At 49.5% G+C, this 14,832-nt stretch overlaps 1 protein-coding gene across 1 annotated transcript in view; it reads right to left on the bottom strand.

Annotated features, from left to right (window-relative positions):
* WDFY4 (WDFY family member 4) overlaps window positions 1-14,832 on the bottom strand; it is a 253,777-nt gene that overhangs the window by 144,322 nt on the left and 94,623 nt on the right. Inside the window, exons 24-30 of the mRNA XM_005699347.3 lie at window positions 13,410-13,562; window positions 9,385-9,458; window positions 6,692-6,853; window positions 6,014-6,105; window positions 3,831-3,930; window positions 1,038-1,243; window positions 75-244 (exon numbers count right to left, since the gene is read on the bottom strand). Of these exons, the coding sequence (XP_005699404.2) occupies window positions 75-244; window positions 1,038-1,243; window positions 3,831-3,930; window positions 6,014-6,105; window positions 6,692-6,853; window positions 9,385-9,458; window positions 13,410-13,562 (957 nt within the window). The remainder of the gene's footprint in view (window positions 1-74; window positions 245-1,037; window positions 1,244-3,830; window positions 3,931-6,013; window positions 6,106-6,691; window positions 6,854-9,384; window positions 9,459-13,409; window positions 13,563-14,832) is intronic.

Here is a 14,832-nt window from a genome sequence, read left to right on the forward strand (position 1 = left end):
GAGGAGAGTCTTAGGGGATACAGAAATCAGAAACCCAAGTGTGTCACTCCATCCCGAGAGCCCCTGGAGCCTACCTTGGGCCCGTCCATCAGCTCCGTGAGTGGTGTCTGCAGGAAGAAGGTGGACACGGTGAGGTAGACTTCTGGAATATGAACATGGTGGGCCAAAAAGTCACTCAAGACTCGGAACCCAGGAAGCAGGCAGGGGCTCTGGTCAGGCGTTGGAGGATGGCTCTTCAGGTTATCTATTGATCAGGGAGAAGGGCACAAAGTCCAGTTGAGAACAATTGCTTCTGGTCAACATGGGGATTGGGCACAGGAAGGAATTCCCTCCGGCCAACCCATCCTACAGACATGCCGGATGGAAATACGTCATACATACAGAGCGCAAGAATGGGCTCAATAAGAACTTCTTTTCCTGTTTCTGATGTGCTCATTCATTCATTCAAACACAGATGCTTATCTGGTGCCTACCACCCTAGAGGTAGCAAGCCCTCTTTGCATAGGCAATAAGAATGCAGTGTTCTGATAAAATTATATACAGAATCCCAGGCCTTCATCAGCTACTTACAATGTGGTGGGAGGAACAGACATTACAGAATTAAATACCTAAATAAAAATATGCTTGTAAACTATGATTAAACCCCCTCCCCCCAAAAAAGAAAGAAAGAAAGAAAGAAAGAAAGTGTAACAGGGGTGCTCTAATTGACATGGGACCTTCCTCTCCTGGAGGAAGTGACATAAAATCGAGACGTAAAGGGTGAATCCACATCAGCCTAGAGAGCCGTGCTGGTGTTGAGGGTTGGGGAAGCACCTCTGCAAGAAGGAAAGAGTTAAGGAGACTTTGAGAAGTGGAAAGAAGTCCCCAGCATCTGAAGAGCAGTGAGGCCGTGTGGGGAGGAGTCTGAAAAAGGAAGTCAGAAGTGGGGGAAGGGGTCAAGGTCAAGGTGACGTTACAGCAGGCAATGTGAAGGCACCTTAGTCCTGGCAGGTCCTCATCCACAGGACCCTGTCTTCTGGAGAGGGCCACACACTCACCCATCACGATATCCGTGCCCTCGGAGCTGCGTTCCACCCAGGAGCCTGCAGGCAGGCCGTCTTTAAATCGCCCTCGGAGGGAGGGGCTTGACAGAAAGTGCAGCAGCAGCTTCAAGCCCAGCACCACTGTGCTGGGGTGCACGTGGGCCTGCACGAAGAGCAGGAACCAGTCGGACCCCAGGTTCAGAAACATCTCTTCCTTTGTCCTGGGTGGGGAAGGGGGTCAATAAATGCTATAAATTATCTCTCAGTCCATAAGCAAATGACATGTCCAGAAAATACAAACAACATCCAGCTTCATTAGTCACCTAGAAGAGGCAGGTTAAGGTCAACATCTGGACATCACTCAGCCAAGTATTTATGACATTTTAAAAGATCATATATTCAAAAGCAGAGACATTACTTTGCCGACTAAGGTCCGTCTGGGCAAGGCTATGGTTTTTCCTGTGGTCATGTATGGTTGTGAGAGTTGGACTGTGAAGAAGGCTGAGCACTGAAGAATTGATGCTTTTGAATTGTGGTGTTGGAGAAGATTCTTGAGAGTCCCTTGGACTGCAAGGAGATCCAACCAGTCCATTCTGAAGGAGATCAGCCCTGGGATTTCTTTGGAAGGAATGATGCTAAAGCTGAAGCTCCAGTACTTTGGCCACCTCATGCGAAGAGTTGACTCATTGGAAAAGACTGATGCTGGGAGGGATTGGGGGCAGGAGGCGAAGGGGATGACCCAGGATGAGATGGCTGGATGGCATCACGGACTCGATGGACGTGAGTCTGAGTGAACTCCGGGTGTTGGTGATGGACAGGGAGGCCTGGCGTGCTGCGATTCATGGGGTCGCAAAGAGCTGGACACAACTGAGCGACTGAACTGAACTGAACTGAACTGAACTGAACTGAATGTTGGCAAGGCTGCTGTGAAAGAGGTGAATTTGCCTATTAACGGCTGAAGCATAAGCTGGCCAAAGCTTTTGAAAGCAACTGGAAACCATGTACTGAATGATAGAGCCCTGCTCACTAATATTCATACTTACACAGTGTCTGGCCACTCGCTAATTACATCAACGCAGTCACATAAAACACATCATGGTTACTTAACTCCCTTTTTAAATACACTGTTCAGAATTAATCTTAATGGAATAGCTTCATATTTATGCATCTTTATTGGTTTAGACAAAAAATATGTTTATCTGTCACTTTCAATAATGGACTTTGAGACGATGTGTCTAGAGAATGCGGACTTGCTAGAGGGAAGTGGAGGACAGAGAGACTGGAGCCGATGCTCAGGGGCAATTGTTCAGCAAATCCTGACTCTCCTGAGAGCCAGGAAAGGGTCCATCCTGGCTGGGCAGCAGTCTCAGCGCCAGTTGCCAGATGAGACGAGGTGAGGGCATGGCCACTGAAACTAGGAGTCAAGAGATGGTCCTCTCTTTCAGCCATGACTTCATTTAGCAATTGGATGACTGGTGAGCTCTGATCATCTTCCCTCATTATGACGATGAAGAGGATGATGGGGGTGACTGTGCTGATGAGGATGACGGAGGTGATGTTGGTGGTGGTGACAATGATGAGGAGGAGGATGGAGGTGACTGTGGTGGGGGTGATGGTGAGCGTAGTTAGCTGTTAGAGTTTATATAGTATCCCAGGCACCATGCTCAGAGTTATCCATCTATTAATTTCTATCTATGGCTGCTACTATCTTTATCTTCACAAAGATGAGTAGAAGAGAGACATAGAGAGCTTAGGTCACCTCCCTAAGGTCCCTGAGGACAGAGCTGAACCCAGGAGGTGAAGCTGTCAGAGCCCAAGTGCTTAAGCACTACATTACATTCCTTTTCAAAAAGGTGAAAAGGTAGAGACTAGCCCATCTCCCGGGGTCAGGAAGATCCTCCTGAGGAGGGCATGGCAACCCACTCCAGTATTCTTGCCTGGAGACCCCCATGCACAGAGAAGCCTGGGAGGCTGCAATCCACTGGGTCGCACAGAGTCGGACGACTGAAGCGACTCAGCACGCATGCAGCTCGCCTCCAAAGCACCTTCCAGTTCTGCCACGCACTGATTCTAGAAATCTAGAGACCGTTAAAGCACTATGTACAAGGCTGATTTACTGAGGGGTAACTCCCCACCCTGACGCCTCCCTGCCCAAACCACATACACACTAAAAGTTCAGCTTAGTGAGAGTAGGATCTGGACTGACTTTTTCAGGATTGCATTCTCGGAAGGAGGAACAGTGTCTGGCACACAGTAGGTACTCAACAAATAGCTATTGAATTAGTGACCCCAGAGCCGAGATAAAGCAGGCAGTCCAAGAGAGTTAATGGAATTTTATGACTGCATGTTGTTTTGAAAGTTAACTGAAGGCAGATACTTCTTTTTCCAACTTGGAAAAATAACTGAATGACTAACAGTAAATAGCAGAAGAATCTGGCAAGCCTTTTCCTTGATAGATGTTATTTAGGCTAACCATTTCTCCATTCTATTCTCTGCCAAGTATAGGACATCAACATCAGTAATTATCACAACTGCCAAGACAATAACAATTACACTCTAGCGATGGTGACAAGAAGAGTTTATTGTAATGATACCAAATCTGCTTTGAGTCACTCATGCCCATTTAACATTGCATCAGAATATCTTAGGGCAAGGTCTGCTTTATTGGGTGGAGAGAATATAATTTTCTTTCTGACTAGTGCAGAAAACCAACTCAGAGATGGTAAACTTTTCATTAAGAAAAGGTTTTAATACTGCACCCTTTATGAAGCAGCCTTGTGGCAAATCACTCTTTCTGGAACTACTTACTCAGAGGACAGATGAAGCTGGGAAGAAGATATTACGCTGAGCAGCATCTCCAGCAACTGGTTTCTGAGCCAGATTGTCTTTCCAGATGTTTGGCTTCCAGCTACAAAAAAAAAAAACAGAAAATGCAGATTTGAGAGAAAACGGATGTAAAGAGACATAATATTTGCTGCAGTAGGCAATCATATTCACCAAATGCTTAGTTCTCCCAGGAGTTGAGACATGCATGGAACTTGAAATTTTGGCTTTAAATTCTAGATTTCCATTTAATGCTTAAAAAGAATTTCTGGAAATGTTTCTAAAGTTTCCTTTAACTAGAGATGTTTTTGATGTTCCCCATAGCCCACCCCCCCAAATGATAGGGTCAAATTTTTCTTCCAGTAGAAAGAGTTTTAAAATTATCATAGACTGTAACATTTCCTGAGCACCTACTATGTGCTGGGCATTATGCAAGGCAGTGGCAGCAGAATGGGGAAGACTGTGGTGCTCAGTCTGGATCCCTGCCCTAGTCTAGGGCTTTGGCATGTCTACGCTGCACTAAAAAATAGAGCTTGAGCTGCAACGAGAGGCATGTGAATCCAATGGGAGACGAAACTTTACTTCTGAAGTGTTACTATGACCTTGAAAGACATATAAATACTGTCTTTGTAGATATTTAGCTAGGTAAAAGTTTTAGAATGGAGTCTCCAAGAGAAGGAGGGTTGAGTACATACTATGCTGCTGCTGCTGCTGTTAAGTCGCTTCAATCATGTCCTACTGTGCGACCCCATAGACGGCAGCCCGCCAGGCTCCCTCATCCCTGGGATTCTCCAGGCAAGAACACTGGAGTGTGTTGCCATTTCCTTCTTGAATGCATGAAAGTGAAAGGTGAAAGTGAAGTCGCTCAGTCGTGTCCAATTCTTAGTGACCTCATAGACTGCAGCCTACCAGGCTCCTCCATCCATGGGATTTTCCAGGCAAGAGTACCGGAGTGGGGTGCCATTGCCTGCTCCGGAGTACATAGTATACTGTTAGCTAATTATTCATTCATTCAGCCCCTTGGTTGGCCAGTTATTTTACCACCAATTCAGGGCACACAGCATGCTGTAGAAACGTAACTAATGTGGCAGCTTGGAGAAGTGGAGTCAGAGTACCCTCTATTTGGATTCTGGCCCCTTCTCTCTTTAAGGTCGTAGTCTCTGACTCTCCGTTTTCTCATCTGCAAAATGGGAATAGCAATTCCTACTTTTCAGGCTTGATCTAAGGAGAAGAGCTAATTTATCTGGATTGAGTGACAGCCAAGAGAATCTTTTGTGATAAGAGTGTTCTCTCTCTGCCCTGTCTAATGCAGTAACCACTCGCCCCACATGGTTATTCAGCACTTGGAACACGGCTAGTGTGACTGAGGAACTGAAGTTTTAGTCGCATTTCATTCCAAAAATTTAATTTAAATGGCTGCACGTGGTTAGAGGCTCCCATCTCGAACAGAGGAGGCCCAGGACAAAGTGGTCAGTAATGGTCCCCTTCACATCTGCCCCTAGCAGAGGGAATTCAGAACCTGATGCAGCTGCTGTTCTGAATCTGCTTGAGGAGTGAGAGACTCACAAGAGAATCAAATCACAAGCCTTTGCATGAGAGTCGGCGCAGGGACTCCTCAAATCACAAGAGAATGAAATCCCACTTTGCATGAGAGTCGGCGCAGGGACTCCAGCCGAGAGAAGGCGGCCTAGTGTGCCCTGTGGGACTGGGGATGGCTGGCCTGCTGGGGTGACGTGGGGTGGGGCGGGGCAGGGGAGGTGACCCTGTAGAGGGGCCAGCAGGGCCGACCACGGGGGACGGCAGACTGTCACACATTAGAACGTGTCAGCGCTGCAGAGCACTGGAGCTGGGGCTCGCCAAGGGAGTGAGGCAGAGGCTGGGGCAAGAAGGCGCCTGCCTGCTGATCTCCAGGGAGCTGTTGTCCTGCAGGACTTGGAAGCCATTCCAGGTCGTGCAGGAAGAACACACGATTTGTTTTTACTTGTGGCTCATATAGCTGCGGCCTCGGAAGACAGCGCCCCGGAAACAGCAACTCGGTTTCCTGGGGGCGCCTTCCCCTCCCTTCCCGCAGCCTTGCACTCAAGCCGGCCCTGCAGCATGTGCCGTCAGGGCCGTTGTGGGTGTCGCCCTGCAGCCGTCAGACTGGCTCCTGGGAAAGGTCTTCTCACCGGGCAGGGAAGGGTCCGGGGCTCTGTCCACACAGATCTGCTTCTCGTTCACCGACGAAGGCTTGAGGGTATACACCACAAACAGCCCAATTCTGAAGGCAGAAAGAGGACACACTCAGCTGCGGGCTTGGCCCGTGTCTCCTGAGCACCCGTGAAGGCTTTCTACACAGAATCACCCAAATGCACTTCAAGGGAGGACTTGAGGGGGAAGCGTGTTACTCTGTGATCAGTGTGATCTTTCCAGAGACTTCTCCAATCTGTCAGGATTCATCAGAGAAGTGGACTCTGGCTCTGCCAGGTCAATCGGACAGACATGGCTGAGAACACAACAGCTGAAATGTTCCATCAGCTGCGAAGTCTGCAGAAGGCCAGCGTGTTGGGTCACTGGCTGGTGAGGATGGCCGGGCGCATGGAAATTCTAGGGTTCTTGGTATGTGTGTCTGAGCACCAGGGAGCAGTGAACCCACAGCCCTGTTGAGGAGTCCAGGGGACCCACCCCTTTTTTCAAGCCATGAACAGAGAAAATGTTTCTAGGAGGTTCCAGGGAAATAGAACTTGCTGCTGCATTGAAGGGCAGTGCTGCTGAGCTGAGTGTGATAAGGAGAGAGCTGAGGTCTTTGTTCCCTCATGAAGCGGCCCCGATGCTCTGCCCTCTCCCCCGGGAAGCTGGCACAATACCTGAGCAAGTCCTGGAGGCTGAAGTGGCCCCTCAGCTGACAGCCCAGGATGTCAATGATGGTGGACATCTTGGAGGGGGTGAGGCCTGGCTCGTTGAAGAGGAAGACGAGCTTGGGAATAAGCTGTGCCTGGTGAGCAACTTCAGCATTCCGGGGTCCTTCCCTGGTGAGCCCAGGAGAGAGGCAGTAAAAGCTTTTACTGGAATGAACCAAATTTGCTGTGTTTCTGCTAAAAAGGTTCCACAGTCTGGGTTTGACTCTCATGCCCTCCTGGCAACTCGTCAAAATGCTGCCAGACACCCATCAAATACGTGTCTGCCCAGTGCCCCAGTCGCTTGGGGATGAGCCTCCCATGCCCTTCCACCCCCACCCCCACCGGAAACTGCCTTCAAAGACAACCACCGGTTATCGACGTTTAAATTCCAAGCCTCAGGGAAAACTAATGCTGGTCTCAGAAAACGCCGAACAAAGAGAGCAGCCTGGAGCAGGACCACGTAGCATTTCCCAACAGCCGGCACGCGGGCCTCGGCCAGCCCGTCAGCCCGTGTGTCTTCCTGCTCGCCCCAAACCACAAAGTGGATGGACGTGCCACTGAGAGTCAAAGGGGAGAGAGATGGGATTCAAGCCTCCGCACCCCCTCCTCAGGATAATCACAAATACAATTTCCTGTAAATTCTACTCCCTCAAAGAAAACAGCTCCCAGGGTGAGCATCCGTCTCTTAGCAAACAACAGGTACAGAAAGACAGTGGAAAGGGGGAAAGAAAAGAAATTGGAGGCGAATGAATGTGGATGGATCGCTCCTTCTTGAGCTGTCTTTCAGTACTGCTGTGCTGAATTCTGCCAAGCCCCATGTCCCTGATACACAGAAGAGGTAGAACCCGCCAATTCTGCGAGCGGCTTGCACTCGTGGGTTCAGTGGGAAGTTGTGCATTCGACACCTGTAAGCCCCCGTGTCCTCTGCGCTCTCATCGCAGCACTGAGCAGCCTGCTTTCTGCATCCCTTCTCCACAGGGCTGTGTCTTGTCCTTCCCTGAACCTCAAGCACTAAGAAGTGGTATGGAATGGAGTGGGTTATAATAGATCAATCACAAGTGGATGAATGAAACAGTGGTTGCAAACACCTTCAAACACTAAGGTGCTAATGATCACTAGAACAGCTGATCTGTGAGGAGTCAGGTGGAGGCGGATGTGAACAGCCCACTGTGTAAGGAAGGAGGGGGGTTGATAGACTGGCTTCCCTGCCTCCCTTCTCCCTTATTCTGATCACAATCCCTGGTTTTCTTTGGGGCTTACCTCTTTCTAACTCTCCTCCACCTGCTGCAGAGGGCAAGAGATGTTCCTGGCCTGGCCACATGACCTAAGATGGCCCGTGAGACTCTATCCTGCTGCTAGGAGTATTGAGTGGAAAAGAAGCCCTTTCTGCTGACTGTGCAGAGCCGCGGACACTCTATGAAGGCGCCCAGCAAGAATGAAGCCAGCATGGAAGAAAGCACAGACACGACCAGGGACATATCTCAGACAAAGTAATACAAGCACCATCCAGACAACATGTGGAGATCTGCCTCTGTCAACTGTATGAGCCAATGAATGTTCCCTTTCTCTGCTTTCCTTCTCACCCTCTATTTCTTCCTTCTTAAATTTGGTTTGAGTTCTATTTCTGCCATTTGCTACCAAAAGAGCCTTGACTAATTCAAAAAGTAACAATGTGATGGCGTTTGGAGAGAGGCCTTTGAGAGATGCTTGGGTTACGAGAGTGAAGTCCTCATGAATGGAATTAGTGCCCTTACAAAAGAGACCTCAGAGAGCTCCCTTACCCCTCTGCCACTTGAGGCTGTAGTGAGAAGATGGCAAACTATGAACCTGGAAGCAGGTCCCCACCAGACACTGGATCTGCCAGAGCCTGGTCTTAGATTTCCAGCCTCCAAAACTGTGAGAAATAAACTTTTGTGGTTTGTCAGTCCCCTAGTCTATGGCCTCCATAGGAAGCAAAGCTATGACCAACCTAGACGCATATTAAAAAGCAGAGACATTACTTTGCCAACAAAGACACATCTAGTCAAAGCTGTGGCTTTTCCAGTGGTCCTGTATGGATGTGAGAGCTGGACCTTGAAGAAAGCTGAGTGCCGAAGAACTGATGCTTTTGAACTGTGGGGTTGGAGAAGACTCTTGAGAGTTCCTTGGACTGCAAGGAGATCCAACCAGTCCATCCTAAAGGAGATCAGTCCTGGGTGTTCATTGGAAGGACTGATGCTGAAGCTGAAGCTCCAGTACTTTGGCCAGATGATGTGAAGAACTGACTCAGTTGAGAAGACCCTGATGCTGGGAAAGATTGAAGGCAGGAGGAGAAGGGGACGACAGAGGATGAGATGGTTGGGTGGCATCACCGACTCAATGGACATGAATTTGAGCAAGCTCCAGGAGATGGTGATGGACAGGGAAGCTTGGCGTGCTACAGTCCATGGAGTCACAAAGAGTCAGACATGACTGAGTGGCTGAACTGAACTGAACTAGCCTGTGGTATTTTTTGGTATAGCAGCTGAATAGACTAAGACAGCCATGCTGCCCCCTGGGGACCTCATGCTCTGGGAACGGGAGAAGTCCATAGTTGCTGAGCAACTGGCTGTCCTGTCCTAGTTCCTATTCCTGGTGTGAAAGTTTAGCTGTAACCCCCAGGCTGCCAAAGCCCAGCCTACCTTGTTGACTGAAGGATTTCCAGTAGATGGGAAAAGAGAGAGAGCTCCAAATTGTCGGCGGCATTCATCCAGAGCTGGAAGACAGAACACAATGAAATCAAGTATGTGAAGGGAAGGGTTGCCAGGCAGTGTGAGCTGGTGAGGTGCTGGGTATGGTCTTCCTTGGCTTGGAATCATTAACACAGCTTACCAGCTCCAGAATCATACCAGCTCTCCTGACTGCTAGAAAATGTAGTGGGCACCACACCCGGGAGAAAGTGCAAACACCATCCCTGTCTTTCCCATCTCTGCTGCTGTCTGGAGCTTTGCTGTGGATCCTGATTCAAACCAAGGTCACCTACAGTAACCATCTTCTACACATGTCCCACCCTGGGCCTCACAGCCTGTGCATCAACACACCAAATGCATCTCATTCTCATTGGATCCGACTACGCAAGGCAAATACCAGTGTTCCCAACTTAGCGAGGAGAAACTAGAGGGTAAGACAGACCTTTGAGAGACAGGTCTCTTATCACCAACAAGTCACTGAACTGGAATTAGGAGCTGAGTCTCACCTCTCAGGTTTTATACTGCAGCGACTATGCAAAGAGTCGCAACTGAACTGAACTGATCTGAACCATGCATTCAGCTTGTGCATGTAATTTCTTCAGGTCCCCTGTCTATAGAACCTGCAGCTCCTATGCAACAGAATTGTGAATGACACACACTTGTGAAATGCACTGAGATTCTGAGAGTGAAGTTTATCACTTGGGTTATTTTCTTTACTGTAAACAAAATGCAGTTGCTCCCCATTCTTCTGGGGCAAAGGTGATAGCGTGTCTTCATTCTTATTTGTATTAACACTTCCCTTTAGAGAGCTCTATTATTCCCATCTAAATGATGATATTTCCTAAGTCCCAGAATCTAGAAAGTTCAGATGTGGGAGTTTAAGAGTGCACTCTTAGAGCAGCAAAAAGAGCTCACACTTACAAATGGTACCATTTGCTGGAGGCAAGAAGCATCGCGCAACGTCCTAAAACTAAATCATTATCTGCATTTAGAAGATAAGAACGGTGAGGCTCAGAGAGACTGAGTACCTTGTCTGGCGCCCACGGTTTCTAATTGGCAGAGACTGGCTTCCAAGCCTGGTCTGTCTGACCATGGAGCCCACTCTCTTTCCTTCTTGTTGTGTTCGCCCACAGGCATCTCCTGCAGACAGTGACTCAGAGAGTCAATAATCAACCTCACTTGAACCAAGCAAGTAGTCATGGCTCCATCCATTTACTTACGGGGGAAAGTGGAACAACCTCAGTGGCTATAAGTTTATTATGAAGGCAGAGACTGACCCTCTCCAGTCCCCAAGGCTCAGCATTGAACACGCCATGTAGTGACCTCTTAATAAGGATCCACTCCCTTTTTTAAAAGAGTAAATACAAAGTAAACCAAAATAAGACAAGTGGGTTACTCTTAAGCCAAAATCAGCCTGACATATTTCCAGCCCCCGAAAGCACAGTCACTACCAGCTACACACAGAGGTAGGGCAGCTGTCATTTGAGAGAGTTGGTGTCAATAAATGTGGCTCCCGGGAAGGTAGAGGTAACCGGACACGGCACCCCAGTATACTCAAGGGGATGCCAAGAGCTTCGCATCCTTGAATTCACGCATTCATTCATGAAGGCAGTCACTGAATAAATGATACATCAGGCTCCGTGTAGGGAACTGGGGGAGCTGAGAAAGTAAGACAGACACCCTGAAGCGTACGCCTCCCCATGCCTTCTGCTCCAGAGCTTTAGAAAAATAACAAGCTGTCCCAGCACACTTGAGGCCACCCAGCTCTTTTAGAAATTATTTTACATAATACCAACTGTCTGGATTTTGGAAAACATGCATAACTGAGTCTTCTGGTTGTTATTCTGTGTCACATACCCCTGTGCTAAAGACTGTATTAAGATGTCTGTATTAAAGTAGTTTGAATTTCAAATGAATGGTGTCAAATTCTGCTCTCTGCCCACCCCTAGGACGACCTCAGTCTCAGAAAGGGGTGGCCTTTTCTGAAGCCGCAGGCCTAAGGCATGCGTGACTTCAACTTCCTGTCCTTTGCAGCTTCTCAATGTCCCACCCCTCCCTGCTGCAAACCAGTCATCAAGGATCTGCCCCTTCCACCGTAACCTCCTCTCTGCTCCCCAAACCTTCCCTCTCCTCGAAGGACCTGTCCCATCAACAGCTGATTCTTACACTGGTATTCTCGATCCCCCTTTCCACTGCTCCAGTCTCCAAAGTTCTGAAACACTCTTCTTCTCTTCTTCAAAAACCCATTGACTGTCTCCTTCCAGCCTCCTCCCCGCTCTTCACCTCATGCCCAACTCCACCATTTACTCTTCCCTGGGCCTGTCAGTGACCTCCAAACACAACAGACACATCCTTGCCCTGACTTCACTTGATGTAGCCAGCTCTGGGGAAATCCTTCTTCTTTTAAAAATTATCTCCTCTCCATCTTTTAAAAATGTTATGTCATTTCATTGGTTTATTATGGATTTTTTAAGCATCTTCTCTGCTTGTTTTTATTAGCTGCCTATTTTGTTAACCCCAGTGTGAAATGCACCAGCTCAGCTGAGGGGCTAGTTTATTCAGGGAGGGGATGGGTGGTGCCCATGGTGGTTCCAGGAATAGCAGTGGGGGCCCAGTGGGTTCCTGCGTGGGTAATTCCTGGGCTGGGCTGGTGGCAATGATAGAGAGGAGCCAAGATGCCTGAGCATGGCCACGGCATTTTAGAAGGGGCAGCAGTGTGGTCAAGGCAGGCTGACTTGTTTACCAGGGCTTGGGGGCAGGAGGAGAAGGGGACGACAGAGGATGAGATGGCTGGATGGCATCACCGACTCGATGGACGTGAGTTTGAGTGAACTCTGGGTGTCGGTGATGGACAGGGAGGCCTGGCGTGCTGTGATTCATGGGGTCGCAAAGACTTGGACATGACTGAGCGACTGAACTGAACTGAACTGAACTGAAGGCTATTTTGCACAGCTGCTTCCTGCTGTGCACTGGGAGCCCATATCCCAGGTCTGGTTGATGTCCTCAACAATCCTTGGATCAATCTCCAGATCCAGGAGGAGAAGGGGATGACAGAGGGTGAGATGTTTGGATGGCATCACTGACTCAATGGAAGTGAGTCTGAGCAAGCTCCAGGAGACGGTGAAGGACAGGGAAGCCTCGAGTGCTGCAGTCCATGGGGTTGCAAAGAGTCGCCTCCACCTGCAGCAGCATCGCTGCAGGTACCCCAAGCCACCTGCTCTCGAATGCCTGTGGCTGCTCTCACCCCTACATGTGAACAAACGGCATCCGCTCCACCTGGAACATTCCCCCACTCAATATGTTCTGCCAAACTCAGCCACAGAGCCCTGACTCACGAGCTGAGCTGACTGTCCCCTCTTCACACTCCCCAGAGGCCCTGTCCCCACTCACCAGCACCCAGCACATTGTAGCACCAGCTACGTCCTGTCCTGGGCCCAGATGGCGGTGTGTGGGAGCTGTGTCCTGGTTATCACTGTGCTCCCATAACACACCAGCGTGTGCCCATCACTCAATAAATGATGCTTTGTGAAGGGATCTGCCCAAAGGTCTGCCCGATGCTCCTCACTCAGCCCTCAGGACCTCTCACTCATTCCTTTACAGGAGCATTTCTAAACAGCAAAGCATCACCCAAAGGAACTGGGATGCTTTAATATCCTCTTATGTATGGAAGCCTGCAGTTTTAAAATCTTTTCCCAGATAGTAGCGGATTTGACTCCCGCACCAGCCTGTGAGGGAGAGATGATGGTCTCCCTTTCATACAGGAGAAGACTTAGACTCAGAGAAGTCAAGAGACTTGTCCGAGGCCACACAGCCTGTTGGTGGTAGGAGTTAATTATAAAGCGGGGCCTCTGAGCTCCAAAGCCTTTGTGGTTTTCTCTCTCACTACCACCTTGACCATGGAGAAGTGGATCCCCTGGGTTTAGCGGAGGCTCCAGGTTTTCTGCATCTTTAGGGCTAGCGACCAACCTCCAGTTTACCTCGAAATTGCAGAGGATGTGCTGGAAGACACCAACGTTGGTGATTACGGAGGGCCCAAAGCCCAGCTCTGCAGTGCCAGTGATAGACAGGATCAGCTGAAAAATGCGATGGTTCAGAAAAGAGGTCTTTTTCCTCAGGAGAAATGCCATTATCTGCAAAGGGTGAAACACAAAGCAGTTTCCCAGTGAATCGGCATCAGGGCTCTCTCTCCCTCATCTGCCTGCTCCTACCCGCACCTTTTGTCCGCGCAGTCTGGGAACACTCTGCTCTCTGGGACGACCGCCTCCATCGCCTTTTTCTCAGAAGGAAAACATACCCCAGCTTCTGCAGCTGCTTCCCCAGCGGTGCCCACTTTTCTGTGCTTCTGAGGCGTCACCTTTCCTGGTGGGCCCCGGCTCCTTCCTGAATTTTCCACATTTCCGAATGCCACTGTCTGCTGGCTTCCTTCCCCCTTTCTGTGCTTTTCTCACTTTCCTTTGCGGGGTCCTACATTCATGCCCACCACACAGATGTCGCTGTATCACTAGGCAGCCACCATCTGCCCACAGACCCAGTTCCGTCAGCTCCACTTCAGGCTGCTGCCACCAGATGTGCCATTCTGCCACTCTGCTGTGCCAGGCCCTGGGAAACCGGCAACACACAGGGTCCAGGCACTGGAGCCCCAGTGGCCCACACTCATCTCAGAGACTCACTAGGTGCATCTAACCTAGCCTCCTGTCTCTGCTGACCTCAGTAGCATGAAAGTCAGGCTGCCCTACCATCCACTTGTATCTGGGTCCTCACCCACTTCATTGAGATTCTCAGCTCGGCTCGTTCACAGCTCAGCTCCCCACTCCTGGGTCTGAAGTCTGCCCTTCTCCCCGTCCTTTCAGACACTCTCCAGTATGTCATCGGGAAGTCTCGCTTGCTGTTATGGGCTGGCTGTTTGTTCTTCCCAAACTCCATATGATGAACCCCTAGTCCCCAGTGTGATGGTATTTGGAGGCAGGTCTTTTGGGAAATAATTAGCACTGGATGAAGGCATGAGGGTGGGCCCTCACAGATGGGATTCGTGCTCTCAAAACAGTCACAGGAGAGCGTTCTTCCCCTCTCTACTCTGCCATGTGAGGATACAGTGAGACGCTGGCCATCTGCCATCCAGGAGGGGCCTCACGCAACCTGACCGTGCAGGCACCCTGACTGTGGGCTCACCAGCCTCCAGAACTATGAGAAAATTCACTTCTGTTGCTAATAAACCACCCAGTCTGTGGTATTCTGTCATAGCGGCCCAAACTGAGATGATTTAGATCAGAAAATAGCTTCTTTTCAGTCTATTCCAGTCGCTTCTTCGGCAGATCTGGCCATTCCCCACTCCCCCACCAGGACATAATTAGAATGGCTGAAAGCTGCATGAGAAAACTCACTCAAGCTGACGGATTCCAC

The sequence above is a fragment of the Capra hircus genome, chromosome 28, assembly GCF_001704415.2.
Source record: "Capra hircus breed San Clemente chromosome 28, ASM170441v1, whole genome shotgun sequence".
Taxonomy (NCBI): domain Eukaryota; kingdom Metazoa; phylum Chordata; class Mammalia; order Artiodactyla; family Bovidae; genus Capra; species Capra hircus.